General features: G+C 41.5%; 1 protein-coding gene across 1 annotated transcript; it reads right to left on the reverse strand.

Annotated features, from left to right (window-relative positions):
- Positions 1 to 556: 556 nt before the first annotated feature.
- LOC121002079 (dual specificity protein phosphatase 8-like) lies at positions 557 to 19141 on the reverse strand. The gene is made up of 7 exons (XM_040433381.1): positions 19001 to 19141; positions 13315 to 13534; positions 11603 to 11732; positions 9330 to 9496; positions 5786 to 5945; positions 4693 to 4816; positions 557 to 3595 (listed from the first exon to the last, which is right to left on the reverse strand). Exons 2-7 carry the CDS (start codon positions 13522 to 13524, stop codon positions 2833 to 2835), a joined length of 1554 nt encoding a protein of 517 aa, XP_040289315.1. The 5' UTR covers positions 13525 to 13534; positions 19001 to 19141; the 3' UTR covers positions 557 to 2832.
- Between the last annotated feature and the right edge of the window lie 1899 nt (positions 19142 to 21040).

Here is a 21040-nt window from a genome sequence, read left to right on the forward strand (position 1 = left end):
GCAAAAATTATTCAGGAATGGTTTGGAGAACATAGAGACGGTTCAAGGTCTTGACTTGGCCTCCAAATATCCCATACCTCATTCCAATGAGCACCTGTGGGATGTGCTGGAAAAACAAGTCTCAGCACAGTCTCCCAAAGTCACACCTATGTTGTCACTTGAATAGGAGCAGTGCTGAATGAACTAGATCCTTTAGCCAAATTATAAGAAACTTGGAAAACAGATTTTTTATTTTTTTGTTTAATAAATAATGCCCCAAGAAATACCATATCTTAAATGTAAAAAAAATACATATATAATTATGTTGTATATCTATCCAATAAATTATGTGGCATCACCCTCCCCCAAGTACAAACAAGTGTGGAGCAGAACAATACTACATAACTCAAATGAGCGTGAAGCCACCAGATCAGCACCGGCTCATCTCCCATCTGCTGATCCTTGTTGGTCGGGCAGGGACTTGAAGCCAACAACAGCTGTGACCCAGATTTACTTTCCTCTGCCAAACATAGCCCGATGTTTATTAGCAACCCAGTAAACACACAACGCAGAAATAAAAAGATTCACATCTTTATTATAATCATCAACCAGAGAAGCGCTAGAAAGCAATGCATTCAACTGCGAGAACCTCAGAGCCATTGTGTACCTGCACAAGAACAAAGAAATCTTCCCATTCATCAACCTAACTTCACACTCCGGTATGTGGACGTCAGTGCTGGTCATGGAGGATGAAAGAATAGAATATGGCAATAGCAGACCATAGTGGTTTTCTTCATTTCTTAATCCTCTTTAGAAAAAAGCAACTGCACGTCTGTTCCATACACATTAAGTTACAGTGAATTAAAGTTCTTTGGCCATTGCTTTAATCGAGAGATGGTTAGTCTTAAAGCACAAATCCAATCTTCAAAGAATAATCAAATATAAATATAATAAAACACAGTGAGACAGATATATGCAAATAATACGAGCTACATTCTACCGAGCACTCTGATCTTTCACCTAGGATTCGACTTTCTATTAGTCAGGTGTTCTTTGGAGAATATGGCCTTTACACCCAAATGTCTCCTAGTAACAGTGCCCAATGGGACAACCCAACATTGCAGTCGCTGTCACACTACATGCTGTAAGTGCAATCATATCTGTTGGAATTGCGCCTTTTGTCAGTTCTTCAAACCCTCACATGATGTGATATGATTTTGGACATCTTGTCACTTGATTTATTAGGATCAAGGATCTCTTTTCACTGGCAGTGTAAGGCTAGGTTCACATCTACGGTACAGTATTCCCGTAGCCTGCCGGGACCAGTCAGATCCCCATTCGACAAAATGGGATCTGTTGGGTTTCCGGAATGAATGCTGGCTTTCTGCCAGAATACCACTGCATGTAGCCTGCCAGAAACCCCACAAATACCAGTATAGTGACTGGAGATCTGGCAGGCCCCAGTGGTGATCAGAACAGTAAATCCGGTAACCTGCTCCTGAATGCTATTTGAATATTCCAAGGTAAACTTTGACAGCTTTTATGTAATCCATGAGGCTTAGATCACACATGTAATGTGAAACATACTTCTAGGTAGATAGGCAATGTGGAATAGACTGATTTTTAGAGACATTTATAAAACCATCATGACAACAGTGTTAAACTGTCAAGAGTGACTAGATTACTGAACTCTTACTATTCCCTGATCCAAACGAGTCTTATATAAGGATAGTGCAAGCTATGGTAAAGACCATAAACATTTTAATTCAATGTACTTTTGTGCAGTACCCCAACCTGCCTGTAGGAGTATGTAATTCAATGAGAACAATTCTGTATATTCATGGGCATCTCTATATTTTATAAATGTTTCCCCAAGGAGTCAATGCCACACTTGCTTGCCTTGTCTTCCTATATTAACTCATTCCTCCAGCAGGTCACAAAGTCATAGGTACAGCCAATAACAAGACTAGCGGCTTCAATGATTATTAACATAAGCAAGAAAAATGAAAACACGTATAAATAAATAATTAAAAAAAATAAAATACCACCACTTATTATAAAAGGACAACATTCCTGTCCTTCAATCCTGAGAGGTGGGTCATGTTTTGGGGCGATACGCAAACATGCTAGGGGGATACTTAAATAAATTTCACAGCAATAAACAAAATATAACTGAGGTATCAGGGCAGCAAAGTATTGTCACAGACACTGCTTGGCTTCTAGGGCGTATGTCCATGTAAGACCTAGAGGAATAGAAAATATAAATATATATCTTAGAACTACCCCTCTATACCGTTCTACGTTACACCAAGGGTAAAATTGCATGGATCATTCTGTGCAAATCCATTCATTTGGACGGGTAGACCAAGCGGGATAGAGTTCATAGCAGGATGGTCACAACACACCACGAAATACCCCAACCATAGGGTAAAACACGAGGTATATTGGGCACAAAACGCATTTGTCACCTCTTGGTTTCTGGAGTCCAAGTTCAGATGACCATCTCCAAGGCCATAAAGCAGCAATGAATGCTGCCTTTTTAGGTCAGTATAGAGAATTGCACACAACAGAATTGAAAAAGTAATGGCAGGCCTTTGGTACATAGTGACTTTCATCACTCAACCCAAAAGTCTGCTCTTTGAAAATTGGTTCACAATTTGTTCATTCAATATGAAGAAACATTTGAAAACAAGTTAATTTCTCGGCATGCTACTTAGGCCTGTTGGGGATCTTAACATGCGGAAAAGAAAGGTTCTTTTAGCAGAAAACAACAAGTTCTAAAAAGTTCTGTGCATTTAATAGATCCCAAATGTTTTTTCTCCATACCATCTATTAAGAAGATAAAGGTGTTCCTCACAGAGGAACTGGAGAGATTGTCCTCACCCTTGATCCAACTTCCAAAGTCTTCTCCTTGAGAAATGTTTGGCCTTTACAGTTGGGAATGTTTAAAGTGAATGGACGAGAAGGTCCTTCATCTAGGTTCTTTGTGTTTCGCCTCTTTTTTAAGTTTTCTGGAGCATCCCTCTGTTCACAGATTCCCTTTGGTCTTACCTTGTCGTTTTGATTTTGCTGTGCTTCTTCCTCCTCAGAATAGAAGTAGAGGAAATTAAGTCCAAAACCCAAAAAGCGATCCCAAAGTCCCACAGGCTTGGCTTGGGATGGGACTAGCTGAGAAGGCTGATAAAAGTTTTTGTGCGATTCTGTAGAAGAGGACAAAGGCGTGTATACAGATTTTATGTCCAGGGAGAAAGAACGCTTTAAACTACTAATTTCACGACGCTGGTCGGATGAGATCCCCATGGTGGTAAACCTGCCCGCCAAGGTGGATTCAGACTCTTCCTTTGTACAGCTACTGTCCAATTTGGTGGCATCAATGGCTACCTCTATTTCATGGGACACAGAGTTGAGATTGTGATTGCTTTGGCAATTCTGCTCGGTGTTTGCCTGCTTATCAGCAGATGGCTGCTCTGAGCACTCTCTGTCTGTAGGGCTTTCTGGATGAACTGGTTGGGCAGGATGTGATTGCCGGGAATTGACAAGACTCAGCTCATATTCAAGAAGCTGTCCAAGAAAGTTGAAGTTGGGGGAAATGGTGGGTCGCTTTTCTTTAACAAACCTGTTTAAACAAAAAGATAATATGGTTACAATGAAGTAAAATAATTAGAGGACTGGTTGAAAAGCAACACGCAACCCACAATAAGGCCTCTTGCACACGACCGTATGCCCTCCGAGACATACGGTCCGTGAGCGGCATGGATTGTAATAGATTATAATGATGCTGTGCACATAGGTCCGCCCGCGGGGGTATTGTCCCGTTCTCATAAGATCATATGAGTGCGGGACAATAGTCCCGCGGGCGGCCCGACATGAACAGCATCATTGTAATCTATGATGCTGTGTACTCCCGTGCGCACAATCACTGCCGCTCGGGGACATATGGCCCGCTCACGGACCGTATGTCTCAGAGGGCATACCGTTGTGTGCAAGAGGCCCAAGTCCGATTATGTAAAGCTTTTGACAGTGTCTTCTAGTTAGAAATGTCCCGTGACAATAAGCTGATCTCAGTATTTTCCACTACTGTGACCCTTGGCAGTCAGCTGCATCCAACAATAGGTGTTCAGTTCCTCTGCAGCGCCACCACAGGGAAAGCTAAGCATTACACAGTACTGTCAATGTGCTGTCTGTATAAAGCATAGACGACCCGGTCACCCAGAGTGAGAGATACTATTTGTAGCTGCTGTCTGCTCTGGTTAATACATGGGGGTCCAGAACAGGGGATCCACTCTGTATTAACTCTGAATTCTCTAATAAGGAATCTGAAAATGTGGTTTCTAAGCCAATCTATTGGAAAGCCACACTATTTAGGTAATAAATGAGGGTAGTATGCAATCATAATAAATACACTAAGGATTATATACCATTTACTAATAATACAGCATTATACATTTAAAGTGGACCTGTTCCACTGTTATTCCTCCTTGGAATGTATGAAAAAACTGACAACTTTTATTTTCCCATTGACTTGTAAAACGGAGGCTTGTGTCAGCATAGTCTGACACCTTCCAATCAGTGCTGACACTGTGTAGGGACACATCCTATTGACAAAAGGAATATTAATATCCAGTTGCCCCTTTATTTAAATATTTCAAAGAAGAATAAGAGAGGAACGGAACACAGTTCTAAGAAAATACATTGCAGGGCTGATTAATTTACCTGTACGCATCATCCAGTGAAAGCCCCATTGACCTCATGATGTAAGCAATGGCAACAGCTGCTGAGCGGGAGATTCCAGCCAGGCAATGGACTAAAACTTTACCGTTTACCAGCTCTACTTTTCCTGTAAAAACAGAAAGTACTTTACCAATCGATATAAAAGTCTACTTTTTTTAAAAAAATTTAAAGATTCATCTAGCGCTTGTTGAGAAAAATGTAAGCTGGAATCCGGTTGGCTATTAAAAGAGCTCTATTTGATGGGACCATCTGTGACTCATTTGTGGTCGGACCCCCTGGAAGACAACCGAAACAAAGTGGCTGATACTTTGCCTTCATTTAGGGGAGGTGAAAGCAAGCCATTGACTAATGTAAGCCTATGGCTTATCTATCCATTCTTGGAATGAAGTAGAGAGAAGCTGTAGTTTTCTGTAACTGGTGGAAGACTGTTAAGGCCTCCTGCACACTACCATATCCGTTTTGCGGTCCGCAAGTCTCTGATCTGCAAAATACTGATGCGGTCCGTGCCCATTCTGCAATTTTCGCGGGACCCACTGTAAAAAGCCTATTTTTGTCTGCAAAACGGACATCATTAGGACAGGTTCTATAATTTGCGGCCTGGCCACACAGATGTGGACAACACACAGATGACATCAGTGTTCTGTCGGTTTTTTTGCGGACCCATAGAAATGAATGCGGATCAGACAGACTAAAAATATGTTCGTTTGCAAGAAGCCTAAGGGTTTCCCATGAATAACACTTATCACCTATCCACAGGTTAGGTAAAAAATGTCTAATCACTGGTGGCCCCACCAGTGGGATCCTCAGCAATCGTGAGAAAGGGATTCTCACGTCTCTCGTTTGAATGGATCCGCGGTCAGGCATGTGCGCTGCACGGCATTCAACACTATGGGACTAACTCAACTCTCTCTCAGAAATAGGTATGAGATTATGAGGGGTGGACTCTAAATGTGTCACCTCCTGGAGCAAGCAACCTTTGTGTTACAGCCTAGGGGTAGAATCCAAACTAAATGACCTCAGATGTATTCACTGTATCTGATGTGTAATAATAGGAATGACAATGCGGAAAAGATACCTATGAACTCAACAGCTGCACTGAGCCAGGGCAGGATCTTCTCACAGTAGCTGTCATTGATGGGGATGCGTAGAAAATGGTTATCGGAGATGAAGACAGGCTTTGGACAGCTGTAGCTGACGTTTAGCACATGCGTGATGCCATTCTGATTAATCACCTCCTATAAAAAGGAAATTAAGCAGCACAATGAAATCATTGAAAATGAGAAACCGATTCATAGAAAAAATCCCCACAAGTCTCACAAATGATTGCTTTAAAAAGCATAAGAGCCCCTTGTTGTCTCACTCATGTTTCAGATTCCCCTAGAATAGCTGTGCTCTAAGGTATACTCAAGAGAGTGACCCCCACCAAATGGGCATATATTTTCTGTAGAAGACTTTTTTTTAACATGGTACGTGGCATAAAGCACAATAGACAATATTTGTGGAGATCCATCAGCCGAGAACCTTATGATGCAAGTGGTAAAGTATGGCTCTTCAGTGGTGGTTGAAGATTTCTACAATTTAGAAACTCCAATATAGGATTACTGCAAGTTGTGGAAATCGGATCTGGTCTCAAAGTGTTTTAAGTACATTACTGAGAACCACTGCCTCTTCAACCCCAGGTCCTGGACCTTCATCAATGTTCTAGAGACTTGTAAGAAGATAGGTTATGATGGAATCCCACTTCTAACAGTCCATCTTGTGGCAGACTCCATATGGAGATTTGCTTAAAACTGTATCTTCAACCCTAGCACTACCGAATTGGAACCAAAAAGTGGAGCAGTTGTCCATGACAGCTCATCAACTCCCAGTTGCTTTTTTTTGGACTGTATTCAATTGTATTTTGGGCTCAAAATGTAAAGATCAGAACTAGTCCTGGGGCAGACACTACAGCCTCAGCGTAACATGATGGCAGATTATTAAAGTGGTTTCCAGAAGGTAAAATGGTGACAAAGGACTCTCATTAAAAAAAAATTTAAATTTTTAAAGCAAAGTACTTCACTAGTCCCCCACCACACCCATTCTGATGCTGCCCTGGTCCGTACTGGAGTCTACTTCCTGGTCTTGTCTCCATGAATAGGAAAATACCTGGAAATGACCAACCAGCCAATCACTGGCTGCAGCAGTGACCCGCCTCATAGTGATTTGCTGAGCAGGTATTTCATCTGCCAAGACAGGACCAGGAAGTATAAACTAGCTTCGAGTCAAATGCAGCCCGTCAGATTTACTATAAACTTATCTCAGAGACTCGCGCAAGTTGTAGCTCAAGTCTATTTGAGTTTCTGGCCCATGAAGTACTGATGCCTCTTAATCATTTAGTCTCGTCTTGCTCCAGTGCTCAGGGGATCAAGGCTGGTGTATGGGAACGCCATTCGTGATAAATGTCCCCCTTAATATGTAGTTTCTAGCTGTTGTGAAATTACAACGTCCAGCATTTGGTTTGACTGGAAAAGAAATTCTAGAAATCTACAGTACCTGATGGAATAACCTATATTAATGGTGTATATGACTCATCTTACTTGAGCAAATCCCATAGAGAGCTTCACCACCAGAGCTTGAACTCTTCCCATGAGATGGTAAATGTTGCAGGAACAGTCAATCTCGGGAGAGTTATATAAAACGTATGCCTCCATTGCATCATACCACACATAATTTAAAGACATTTAGGCCTGAATTTATTTTGGAGTGTGCATTCTGCTGCCTGGTCAGTATAGTCATGTCACAAATCATCGGTGGTGTGTGCAGGAGCTTTCACAGAAGCATCTTCATAGTATTTAAGGAAAGGAATGAAAGCTGCACTAAATTCTCCTGCAGCATGTTCTGCCTGGGAATGTTATGTAGACCAGTTAGATGACTTTAACATGCAGCAGAGTCATTACCTATACATTACATTCAAGGCAGAGGCGGTGTAGTGCTGACACTGCTCTCCACAAGGTTGAATCTGCTTCCATTCAAGGTTATTATCTTGTAATAGGAAACATGCTCTCCTCTAGTGATTCAGACAAATTCTATTATCACAATGTCTGTTATATGTCCCATAATAAAGAATTCACAGAACCATATGGTGCTGGATTAGGCCTCAAGCACACGACCGTTGTTTTTTGCAGTCCGCAAAACATGGAAGCTGCCCGTATGCCTGCCGCAATTTGCGGACCCGAACGGGCGGCCCATTGTAGAAATGCCTATTCGTGTCCGCAAAACGGACAAGAATAGGACATGTTATATTTTTTTGCGGGGCCACTGAACGGAGCAACGGATGCGGACAGCACACGGAGTGCTGTCCGCATGTTTTGCATGAATGGGTCAAAAACTGCGGCTTGGATGCGGACCAGAACAACGGTCGTGTGCATGAGGCCTTACCAGAATGTTACTTAACGAACCTAGTAATAAACAAAAACACCTATCATCCATTGAGGCCTAGACTAAGGCAATGCTTATAAAATGTATTAGATCCAAAGCTTCCTGAAACTTCACTAGAATTTTCTGCTTCTGGAATCGCGTCCCCACCTATCCCTTGGTTGAACTTGATGGACGTTTGTCTTTTTTCAACCGTATTAACTATATGTAACTATGGATCATCAAACTGAAAGATCATTTACAATTCAAGTTTAAAATGAACATTGGCATTTTCATGGTTGCTGGCCACCAGAATTTTTGACCCATTGATTGCCCTACTCCAGCAATTTTATTGCATACATGTATAAGATCTCAAGTCTTCTGCTGGTTCCTTGTGAGGTGGTTCAGATCAGCTCTTCTGCAGTAGAGAGAAGAGACTGATTGTTTTCAGTCCACAAATGATTTGGTGGGCTAAGTGCACTACCAGAACAAGTCCTTGTATGTCCTGAGCCACTGTATAAAGTGTGTGTGTGTGGGGGGGTTCTCAACCAGCACCCATACACCTGTACTGAAATTCTACTATGAGGTTATGAGGAAGCAGTCTACTTATATTTATATGCTCTGAGGATAGCTCCATCCACTACCCTGCCAATGATTGACAGTTACCTGCCTATTACAGTGCATAGGGAGAAAGATGTCAATCATAAGCAGAAGGGCAGGGGTGGGAAAACCCCACAGCTCATGAATGAGCACTAGTTCCTCATAGCTGGATCCCAGTGCTTCAGGACTTAAAAGGTAAATTGCTTAAAAGTCACTTTATGTACCCATATTATGGGGGCAGTGTGTTTGTCACTACCTTATGCTGCCCTAGGTAGCATAAAGGTGGTGGCAGAATCTTTTTAACTCACCCCCTCTGGCCACTTTTTTAGATAAGTGAGGTCCTAACTTAAAGTCAATGGGTCTGCACTGTGAAGCACATGACCCATGTCCGTGATTTTAGGATCTGAGATTTGCATTCTGCAACACGGACATGGCCGTGTGAATACATCCTTAAAAAAAAAAAAAAAAAAAGCAAATAACTTCTGCCAAGGCTACAAGAACAAGTGCACAGGTTGTAGACGTAAATCTTATCATCTGTCATCAACTAAAGACAAAAGGTTAAACTCATTTGGCATCGGTGGAGGAGGCAGCTTGTAATATGACCTGTGTATGTTTATGGTTCATACCTGATCCATGACATCATTCTGGGAGCCCAGGTAAAGGTGCGGCAGTATACGGGTAACAGACACTGTTGATGTTGACAGACAAGGCTGCGATATGCTCGTGTGCAAAAAATTCGAGGTGCGGCCTTCACACAGGTTTGGGAATTGTGATGAGAATTCTGCAAACCCTCCTGAAGAAGAGAACAAATTCAAAAAGTTGAAAGAGCAATGCCAAGCAACCCGATGTGTAAGTATATATTATTCTGCTTTGCTGTATTCTTGTGTCCTCCATTGGATAACTTTATTTAGTGTTACATAAAGGTGCACTGAGCTGTATTTTTCTCCTCCACACTATTTTTGGCAAGTTACCTAATTTGGTGTGGACTGGGTGATGGGATCACAGCATATGCCATTTAAAGCAGGATGACTGCAATGATAATACAGTGGTTCTTTCGGGTGAGATGATTTGTGAGTGTGAGAAAATTTGATTCTGACCGGCACTCAAAGTTGGGCTGGTGCCAATTCTTAATGTACTCCTGCAAATCCAAGTTAGGCCGATTGCCAGGGTTGGGTTAGGGGGGTAGTTTACTTTTGATATGTCAAAAGCTTTTATAGGTGGGGGTCTGAGTACTGAGACTCCCGCCGATTGCTAGAATAAGGAGAGAGAAGCACTCGTATATATCGCTGCAGGAGACGGGCTCAATGGAAGTCTATGGGCCCATCTCAATCCCGTCTTCTGCAGCAAAGAGAGAGAGCACGCTATACGAGCTCTTCTCTCACCGCCTTCTAGGGATCTGTGGGGGTCTAGGAGGTCTTCAATGTTTGCTGACTGATCATAACCATGAGCTTGATTAAAAACATAATGTCATGAATATAATACCAGTACTACTATAGCACATACAGTGGCAAGTAAGCAGAAAAGCAGGAGGGTGGACAGATAACATTACACAACTAGCAACATTTGTGTTAAATTTAGGGTTGGTTTAGAGTCATCTGCCAAGCTCATGGACAACCAGCTCTAAATACAGCAATCACCCTGCAATTAGCTCATTGCCACGGGTCCTGCTCCTTGAACCCTGGGCCATCAGCTGTTATATGTTAGGACAGGTATCGTCCACAGCTGCTGCAAGGGAAATATAGTGTTACGTGCCAGCCATACAAATGGATTGTTGACCATGTACTACATGGACGGGCCAGGTCTGACACATTAATTTAGTGGTCTCCACTCTGGCTTAAAAAGAGTGGGGTCCCAAGCAAACAACTCCTTATATGACGCCAAATAGGGCATATGGACAGGGTTTTTTTTTTTTTATTTATGAGAAAATCCCTTTAATAAAATTTTAGGATATCATACAATGGAAATCAACACTTTATACTTCCATTCTTTTTATTTTTTATTTTATTGGAGGGGGGGGGAGGCATATGGTCTGGGCTATTCTCTGGAAGTTAGTGAATGCATTCCATCACTGGCGGTGAGCTCATACACATTTCACAGTCTTGCTAAGGTTTTTTTCTCAAGGGTAATGACCTCACACTGCGAGACATGGATCATGCACCACTTCTTGAAACCCAGTACGTGTGCCGAGTCTCTTTAAACAGGATATCACTCGGAAACAGATAAATTAGTCAATAGGACAATTTTGGTCTGAATGGAAAAAAAAAAAATCAATTGCGAGATCACATTTTCTGAATGCAGCTTACATCATCTTGCTCTCAGCTTTACCACCATTCAAAAAAAGAATGTAATATTACCTGATTGATATAAGCTTCTGCTATGTACTGGAGCTCCATTGACATAATTCAGCCATAATTATTCATATTACTCCGTTTAGACATAAGCATTGATGAAACAGATTTTTTATAATTTCCATTGTGAAATTCATGAATAGAGATTTAATTTACCAGGTGGTTTCTTTATGGGGTTAAAATGAAATCGTAAAGGTCTAATAAAAGGCAAACCCTCTGCATATGCCCTTTAAGGTGTTTTGGACATCCTAGAGAGGGGTCAAAGCGATCAGGAGACCCCTCTATAAAATAGGGGGGGGGGGGGGGGGAGTTGTTATAGCGTCTGTAGCTCCAGCGGACCAAGTCCCTCCATGTATTACAAGGAAGGCCCATTCAGCTGAATGGTTATCATGTGATATCACTTTTCTCTTGCACTAGAGGTTAGAGAAGTGATAACCAAAGGTGGACTTCAAGTATTGCTAATGATTTCTGACAGATTTTTGGAAGTTGTCAAGTGTGGGTGCATTATGATTTGTGTAATTTCCTACTCCAATACATTATGGTTTACTTACCTTCTAAAAGAGAAACTGAGCTGTATTTTTTCTCTAGCTTCCCGACAACCAGTGACACAAAATGGCCGGGAGGTAGTTCTTGATTGCCCTGGTCATACACAACTACTTGCTTCTCAAATGAAGGATCAATCTGTTGAATTAGGAAAATAAAAATAAAAAATTGACATTTTCAGCGGATGGAAACCCAAATCCATAGACATTGAAGAAAGTGGTTAATTGAATTGTAATTCTACCATAGCAGAAATTGGGGATATGTTACTGCATAACTAGCCTCGAATGATGGGTGACAACCCTTTTTGGAGCTATATTCATTACTTGTGGTCATCCAGTTCCTCCCCAAAAAGCTATAACTAAAGGTGGTCATACTCTATAGATAGTTGTCACATGGAGAAATACACTGTATGCCACTGCCAGATGTTACTGGCAGTAGCTTATTTCCCAAGGTAACAAAGGATATAAACGCTGCCAATCCTTCTTTCCCCTCCAATGTCTAATCAGTTGGGAGGTCACCAAGACTACCAAACAGACAGATTTGACTGACCGTGATCTAATATATATGATGAGCTTAACGGGAGTCTATCTAGCCATTGCACCACCTTTTTCAAATATAAACTGCTCCTGGTACCCTGTAAATCACATTTACTGTATTTCAGGCATACCTTCTTGTTGATATATTGATCTTTGTTTCCTCAGAAAATGATCTTTATTCCTATATGCAAATCAGCTGAAAAGAGCCCAAGGGGCAGTACCCTTGGGCATTGGAGCCAAGCCATTCCCGTTAGAATCCAAGCCGGATCATTCTATCTTCATCTTCCCTACATCTCCCTTCGCTTCTGAGGTCGGAAACCCAGAACTTGAAATCTCACGCAGGTGCATCAGCCATCTATTTGGCATCATGAACTGTGGTGTGTATATGCTGGAAGGGTTGATAACACCAATACCACAGAATGGAAAAGTCGATACAGGTGCAAACAGATAGTTGATATGCGCCTGCGCGAGATTTCAAGTGCTGTGTTTTCTGGTGTCAGGAGCAGAGGGAGGTGGAGAAAAGATGGAGATAGGAGGAGCAGGCCTTGATTCTATAGGAAGTGGCTGGGCTCCGATTTGCAATTTGGAAAAAAGATAGTTTTCTTTATATCAACAAAAAGGTAAGTCTGAGATACAGTTAATGTGATCTACAGGGCACCAGGAGCGGTTTATAATGGAAAAAGGTGGTGACAGACTCTCTTTGAGCAGTGGTTAGATAGCTCAATTATTTTACGAAGACCTGTTCATCTAGTCTCCAACAAATCTTCTATCCTATCTAAACCTCAAAGCAAAACACCACATTTTTGTTGAGCAAATATGGAGCTCATGATTTTAGAATTCAAAAGATTTATATAACCCAAGTTCCTCCATCATTTCCTTGATCCTAACTTCTTGTCTTGATTTCTCTATTTTGAACAGGTCTGCATTTTGCCAGTCAATAAAGAAGACTTCTCAGCTATCAAGCACAAGGTTTCCTGTTGCCCATGTCTGTCTGCTGCAGTATTGACCCTGACTGGTCTATATTTAGGACTGGATGAATCATATTAATTTAAAAGTAACATGTAGTCAGAAGGGGTATCACATAACAAGCATCCTGATTATTTTGGAGGAATGTCGATAGTAACAAGATACACTAAGCTCAGCTCTCTCTAATGGTGACGACTGATATATCTTCTACAACAAACCTTAGGGTGTGGTAGGACAAGAAGTTCCTTAAGAAGACGTTTTCGGGCCAGCTTGGAGCCACACAGGTTTACGGAGCCCACCACATGGAGATTGTTGTATTCACTCAATGAGCGACAGTCAATCACCAGGACCCCTTCACTGTCCTCCCTCAAGATGCCAGCTAGTTTTTGGGCTTGAATTGCTTGGGGAGGCTTCCTCTCTCCACCCATTTTGATCAGTCTGTTATCAAATGTAAAAAAGATGGAACATATGGGGATGAGATTACATATGCACAAAATAATACATCATACATCATTATTCACGTAACATTTCTAGTATTAATTCAACATTTTTCAAAGGTAGCATAAGTGGCCATATTGTATTAGCATTGAATATGCTCTGCCCTCTTCTAATATTTAACATGCAGTTAAAGTGTTAAAATGTGATGGCCAAAACCAAAGCAATATGCCAGCCATATAGAGTACCAGAAGATGAAGCCTCCCCATGATGTCATGGGTAGACTCTTCTTTTTCTGCAGCCTCATCCCACCAGTTCTGTAAGGCTACCAGTAGAACGAGAATGGATTTACTTACCCTGATATCTAAGCTGGCCAAACAACTACAGTCAGGTCATAAATACTGGGACATCGACACAATTCTAACATTTTTGGCTCTATACACCACCACAATGGATTTGAAATGGAACGAACAAGATGTGCTTTAACTGCAGACTGTCAGCTTTAATTTGAGGGTATTAACATCCAAATCAGGTGAACGGTGTAGGAATTACAACAGTTTGCATATGTGCCTCCCACTTGTTAAGGGACCAAAAGTAATGGGACAGAATAATAATCATAAATCAAACTTTCACTTTAATACTTGGTTGCAAATCCTTTGCAGTCAATTACAGCCTGAAGTCTGGAACGCATAGACATCACCAGACGCTGGGTTTCATCCCTGGTGATGCTGTGCCAGGCCTCTACTGCAACGGTCTTCAGTTCCTGCTTGTTTTTGGGGAATTTTCTCTTCAGTTTTGTCTTCAGCAAGTGAAATGCATGCTCTATCGGATTCAGGTCAGATGATTGACTTGGACATTGCATAACATTCCACTTCTTTCCCTTAAAAGACGCTTTGGTTGCTTTTGCAGTATGCTTTGGGTCATTGTCCATCTGCACTGTGAAGCGCCGTCCAATGAATTCTGAAGATTTTGGCTGAATATGAGCAGATAATATTGCCCGAAACACTTCAGAATTCATCCTGCTGCTTTTGTCAGCAGTCACATCATCAATAAATACAAGATAACCAGTTCCATTGGTAGCCATACATGCTCACGCCATGACACTACCACCATCATGCTTCACTGATGAGGTGGTATGCTTAGGATCATGAGCAGTTCCTTTCCTTCTCCATACTCTTCTCTTCCCATCACTCTGATACAAGTTGATCTTGGTCTCATCTGTCCATAGGATGTTGTTCCAGAACTGTGAAGGCTTTTTTAGATGTCGATTGGCAAACTGTAATCTGGCCTTCCTGTTATTGAGGTTTACCAATGGTTTACATCTTGTGGCGAACCCTCTGTATTGACTTTGGTGAAGTCTTCTCTTGATTGTTGACTTTGACACACAAACACCTACCTCCTGGAGAGTGTTCTTGATCTGGCCAACTGTTGTGAAGGGTGTTTTCTTCACCAGGGAAAGAATTCTTCGGTCATCCACCATAGTTGTTTTCCGTGGTCTTCTGGGTCTTTTGGTGTTGCTGAGCTCACCAGTGTGTTCCTTCTTTTTAAGAATGTTCCAAACAGTTGTTTTGGCCACGCCTAATGATTTTGCTATCTCTCTGATGGGTTTGTTGTGTTTTTTCAGCCTAATGATGGCTTGCTTCACTGATAGTGACAGCTCTTTGGATCTCATCTTGAGAGTTGACAGCAACAGATTCCAAATGCAAATAGCACACTTGAAATGAACTCTGGACCTTTTATCTGCTCATTGTAATTGGGATAATGAGGGAATAACACACACCTGGTCATGCAACAGCTGAGAAGCCAATTGTCCCATTACTTTTGGTTCCTTAACAAGTGGGAGGCACATATGCAAACGGTTGTAATTCCTACACCGTTCACCTGATTTGGATGAAAATACCCTCAAATTAAAGCTGACAGTCTGCAGTTAAAGCGCATCTTGTTCGTTTCATTTCAAATCCATTGTGGTGGTGTATAGAGCCCAAAAAATTTGAATCGTGTCAATGTTCCAATATTTATGGACCTGGCTGTATCTCTTCTGATTCCACCATTCATTCTGCTGTTCCTTGAAGCCTCTGGTGCTGGAACTAGCATGTTGATCAGAACAGGAAGCACAGCTCCGTTCAAAGCATAGTGGCCCTGCCAGGTACCTGCAGTTCAGCTTCCACTGAAGTGAATGGTATCCGAGTTGCAGTAACCTAGCACGGTCACTACACTTTGAACAAAGCTGTGGTTACTAATCCATTCAAAGTGCTAGTTCCAGCACCAGAGGCTGCAGGGAACAGCTGATTGGTGGAGGGTGGGGTATCAGACCCTCACTTATCGGATATTAAGGATCTACCCTGAGCATACGTCATCAATATCTGGAGCCTGGAAAACCCATTGTAGGACAAACCAACATTCATAAGACCTCTCAACTTAACATTGATTAATGCTATTACTGGGAACTTTTGATGAAATGGTATTCAGTTCTACTGTGCCCTCACCAGACTGATCAGGCTTACGTATAAAAAGCACAGGCTGTGAGATCAGATGTCCAGAGATAAGGATGTACCATTCCCAATACATCAAAGAAACATTATTAATGAGGCAGCCTGAACATATTTTCAGCATTTGCTAATGGGTGTATTCCAGTCCAGGATATTCAGTACCACTCACTCAGCTAGTTTAGACAGGTACAAGAATGCTTACACGAAAAACCTGATTTATGTAAAATCCTGACTCCAAAAACAATCACCTACTATAAATCCTAATGAAATTCATACAGATGACTATAGGGCAGAGTATTAGCAGCAGAGGTTACCATCTAACAGACATAAATTCCATTAATGTTATTAGCAGCCGCTGGTTGCCAGATACATTTTTTTGTTTTACTACTTAAGTTTTTACATTTTTTTTTTTTTTTTTGTTTTTTAAACCAATACACTGAAATTACTTTTCATCTATGCCCAATGGGGCTTTGAGATTTTTTTGGTACTTTTTGTGAATTTATTAAATTACCATCAAGGCCAAGTCAGAACATGAACATGAAACACGTTGGGAGAAAAGAAAGCCATGCGTTCATGAGAACACAGCCAAGTGACGTCATTTGGGAAATTCAAATGTTGCATGTGGTTTTTCTAGAACACATAATAAGACATTATGTTTTAGAGCCTTTTTTTCTCTCTCTCAGTGAACTTGTTCTGACTCATGGAGACATTTAAGATATTATTGTATTCCTACCAGACCTTTCTAAAAACTGATCTGTGAGATAGAGATAGAGAGAGAGAGAGAGAGAGAGATAGAGATAGAGAGAGATAGAGATAGAGAGAGATAGAGATAGAGAGATATAGAGATAGAGATATATAGAGAGAGAGATAGAGATATATAGAGAGAGAGAGAGAGAGATATATATATATAGAGAGAGAGAGATTTCAGAGTATGGTGGGTCTATCACAAATGCACTGTAGATTCTTCTGCAGAAAACCCATGGCACTGCTTCAATCTGTATGTAATCACATTCTACATGCATTTGGTAATAGCATCCGCAAGATGATAATGAAATGCTATTTTCTATTGTGTGATTGGGTTTTCTATAGATAACCCACTACCCAGCGACAGCCTTCTTTGGTCTGGGCATTAGGTCACTCATGACAGGTCTGGCTGCAGATGAGGTCATGGTGTAAGAGGGGCCTGTTATCTGTGATGTAATGAGATACCAGACGCATGACTTCTAGCTGCAAATATCCCCTGGAGCAATGAAAGGAGGACTAATAACTTCATCTAATACAGTGACCACAAACCTCAGAATTTAATATATCTCTAATACTGGGGATTTCTGCCCCCTAATCTTAGAGGCAGTAATATAATGTGTAATCAACCGAATGCTATAGCTTTTCTTGTCCATCGCTATTTCCATCTGTTATCAGCCATTTTAGGCTCAGAAAGGCTCCTAAACGCATCCCCCCTTACAAAAAGGAAGCAAGAAAAGAAAACTATTCCTTGCATCCAAACCCAATTTCAAACATTCATGGGGGGGGGGATATATCACAATACCAGATCCACAGCGTTACATCTTATTATTAATTGCAGTATTTCTCGTTAGAAAATTATTTTTATATATAGTTAATATTTAGTATTTCTGTTTAATTTATTCTGTCATTTTCTCGCATTCCTGATCTTTTCCTTTGTTCCCCACTTCCTAGGCGAGCAGCACAATTGCCAATGTCACTACCTTGTCTACAATAATGATACAAACAGAAATTTAAAGCATACTTTATACCACAAACACACAAAAGTCACAAAAATATTTCTAAATTATGTGTTATACCTTTATTTTTTTCTCTTCTTTTTTTAATAATAAGATATAAAAATAAAAAAAATGTTCTATCCAAAATCCTTTTTTAACCATACCCATCTCTACTCAAAACCCCATTTTGTTAATTGGTCCCTACCCTGGGATACCAGAAAATGTCCTTTGTCCTATGTGCACACTACAGAACAATGTAAATATTTTTCCCCTTCAGAGTTTGCATGGCCTCCACGTAGGCGACATACCCTGACGTCCCAATGTCCTTGGCCGGTAGGAGATTTAATGCAGCTCTCTTCCTTACATCCCATTCATTTTTACATTGCCTGCAGTTTCCTGACGATCCATGAGCTATGCAATAATTGATCCGCTCTGCAATGCGTTCCTGGCCTTACTACAGCAAAATGGGGTAGAAGCCAAAATAGCGGAAACACACACACACAGCTCCGCATTAAGGCACATTCACAGCATTTTTCCGTTTTTCTTTTTTTTTTTTTACTTCCAGTAATGAGGATGAAATGGAATTCCAACATATCAGTCGTGCACAGGAAACAGGGATGTGGGAAGCGGTTTGCAAATATGCAGAAAATGTTGCAGGCAGTAAGGAGATGGGAGCTGCAGAGAGAAAGCTGCTGGATGGCGGGGATAGAATTAGAGATGCATTTTTTGGTGAAATGACTGCCCAACACAATGCATCGCAGAATCCGTGCACGACTGGATCCCAACAGCTGTGGAGAAGGATTACCTCTGCCTTTCCCAGAGAAATCTGACCAGCTGGTCTGGGAAAAGCAAAGACGTCGCAGCCACACAAATGTCTCGCACTATACCGCAGAATTTGGTCTGTGCATAGAAGTCAACCTGCAGCCTAATGTCAACCTGCAGCCTAATGTCAACGCACATCATAATATCACTCAGCTCTGCTACATCTGCAGTGCCCATGAGCTGCACCTGTCTCCATAGATCTGTGCACAACGCAATATATGCCTGCGCCACCATACAGAAGAACACCTATAGACCATGATGGAGGCTGCAGCAGCCCCTTGCGATAAGACAGGGCGCAGCACGAGGCGTAAAAGAGGAAACGATAGCAACGACATGATATAAAAATAGGTTTATATATATATATATATATATATATATATATAATCTAAACAAAAGGCAAAAAATGGCAAAGACCTTACCTTCAGGTATAGCTCTGGAGGCTTCCCACTAAAGCCAATGCAGCAGCCTGCGACAGCGGCAGTACCTGCAATGGATGGATGGACGGACAGACGCAGCAGAGCTAGGAGGTAGCAGAGTGTCCCAGGTGCTCTGTACTATATTGTTATGGTGACTGGAGCCAGCAGAGAGGGGATGAGGTAATGTGCAGGGAGAGGGGAGGGGGGGAGGCAGGGGGAGGGTTAAAAATAACTCAGGTTGATGTCATCTCCAGCCAATCAGAGCCCATGTCAGGCCCAGCTGTGATGTCACCTCTCAGCCTGATTAAAACAATCCCTTGGTGGATTTTCCACTGACACACACAGAGCATTAACCCTTTCACGGGCGCATTCCTGAATCCCAGACAAAAGCACAAGCTTTCATTTCTGAAATAACATAAAAAGATCAAATAAAATGATAGTAAGGTGGAGATTTTAAGAAAGCTCAATGATCCCAGCTCCAGTATTCAGATGTTGAATTAAAATAAATAATATTTTATATTCTGCATATGTGAAATCAGGAACTTGTGCAGTAACAGGAACAATAATGACAGGAAGATACATTTTATATATACAGGATATATATATATGCACATACATACATACATAACTGACTTGTGCATGCTGCATTTTTCATCTGTCTTTGACCGTATGTGTTTTGCGTTCTGCAAAACATGGATCCCGGCCGTGTGAATGGTGCCATTTTCTTTCTTCCTTACGAAGAAATTTCCTATCCTTGCTTGCAAAATGGACAATAATAGGGCTTGTTCTATATTTTTGCGGATGCCATGGAACAGACATACAGATACGGTATGCTGTCCGCATTTTTTGCAGCCACATTGAAATGCATGGGTCTGCATCGGATCTGCAAAAACGCGGATTGGATACGGAAAAATATATATGCGGTCGTGTGCATGGAGCTATATACTGTGTTTTAGCTCCTTTTTTATGTAGTTTTTTTTATGCCTTGCTTTTTTTTCTCTCTTTTTTTTTTTATAGGAAAGTATCTACCTCCTTGTATTGTCACTTCTCCCATAGAGCATTATGGGGAAAATACATTGGTGCAAAAAAATAAAAAAGTATGTATTTTGCGGTCGTACGTTATAGGAGCAGGAGAATGGAAAGGACGGATTCGGCACATAACTGAGCTGAACGAAGCCTACGGGCCCCATGGACTATAAGGCCCCCTTCACACGGGCGTCGCGGGTGAGGGCTGGATGCGTTCAGGGTGCATTGCGGTAAACCCGTGCGAGTAGGCACGACATTGCAGTCAGTTTTGTTCATGCGTTCCGAAGTTCAGTTTTTTCCACGCGAGTGCAATGCGTTTTGCACGCGCGTGAGAAAAAACTGAATGTGGTACCCAGACCCGAACCCGGACTTCTTCACTGAAGTTCGGGTTTGGGTTCTGTGTTCTGTAGATTTTAATATTTTTTAATATTTTCCATTATAACATGGTTATCATTGAATATAATAGCATTCTTTAATGCAGAATGCAAAGTGAAATGTCACTTGAGCGTTAAAAATAATAAAAACCTAACTCACCTCATCCACTTGATCGCGCTGCCGGGATCCTCTTCTTTGTTGTTCTTAAAGGACCTGCAAAAGGACCTGCGCTGAGGTCATAGATGGACCTTCTATCTTCAATCAGCAGGACCTACGCTGACGTCACTGCGCTCACCACGTGGTGAGCGTGATGACGTCAGCGAAGGTCCTTTTGCAGGTCCTGAAAGAAGAAGAAAGAAGAGGATCCCAGTTGCGCGATCAAGTGGATGAGGTGAGTTATGTTTTTATTCTTTTTAACCCTCAAGTGACATTTCACTTTGCATTCTGTATTAAAGAATGCTATTATTTTCTATTATAACCATGTTATAATGGAAAATAATAAAGTAAATAGGGGCTTGGATCGCTCATCTCTCGTCTCCTTAGCAACCATGCGTGAAAATCGCATCACATCCGCACTTGCTTGCGTATGCTATGCGATTTTCACGCAGCCCCATTCATTTCTATGGGGCCTGCTTTGCGTGA

Source organism: Bufo bufo, chromosome 1, assembly GCF_905171765.1.
Source record: "Bufo bufo chromosome 1, aBufBuf1.1, whole genome shotgun sequence".
NCBI lineage: Eukaryota > Metazoa > Chordata > Amphibia > Anura > Bufonidae > Bufo > Bufo bufo.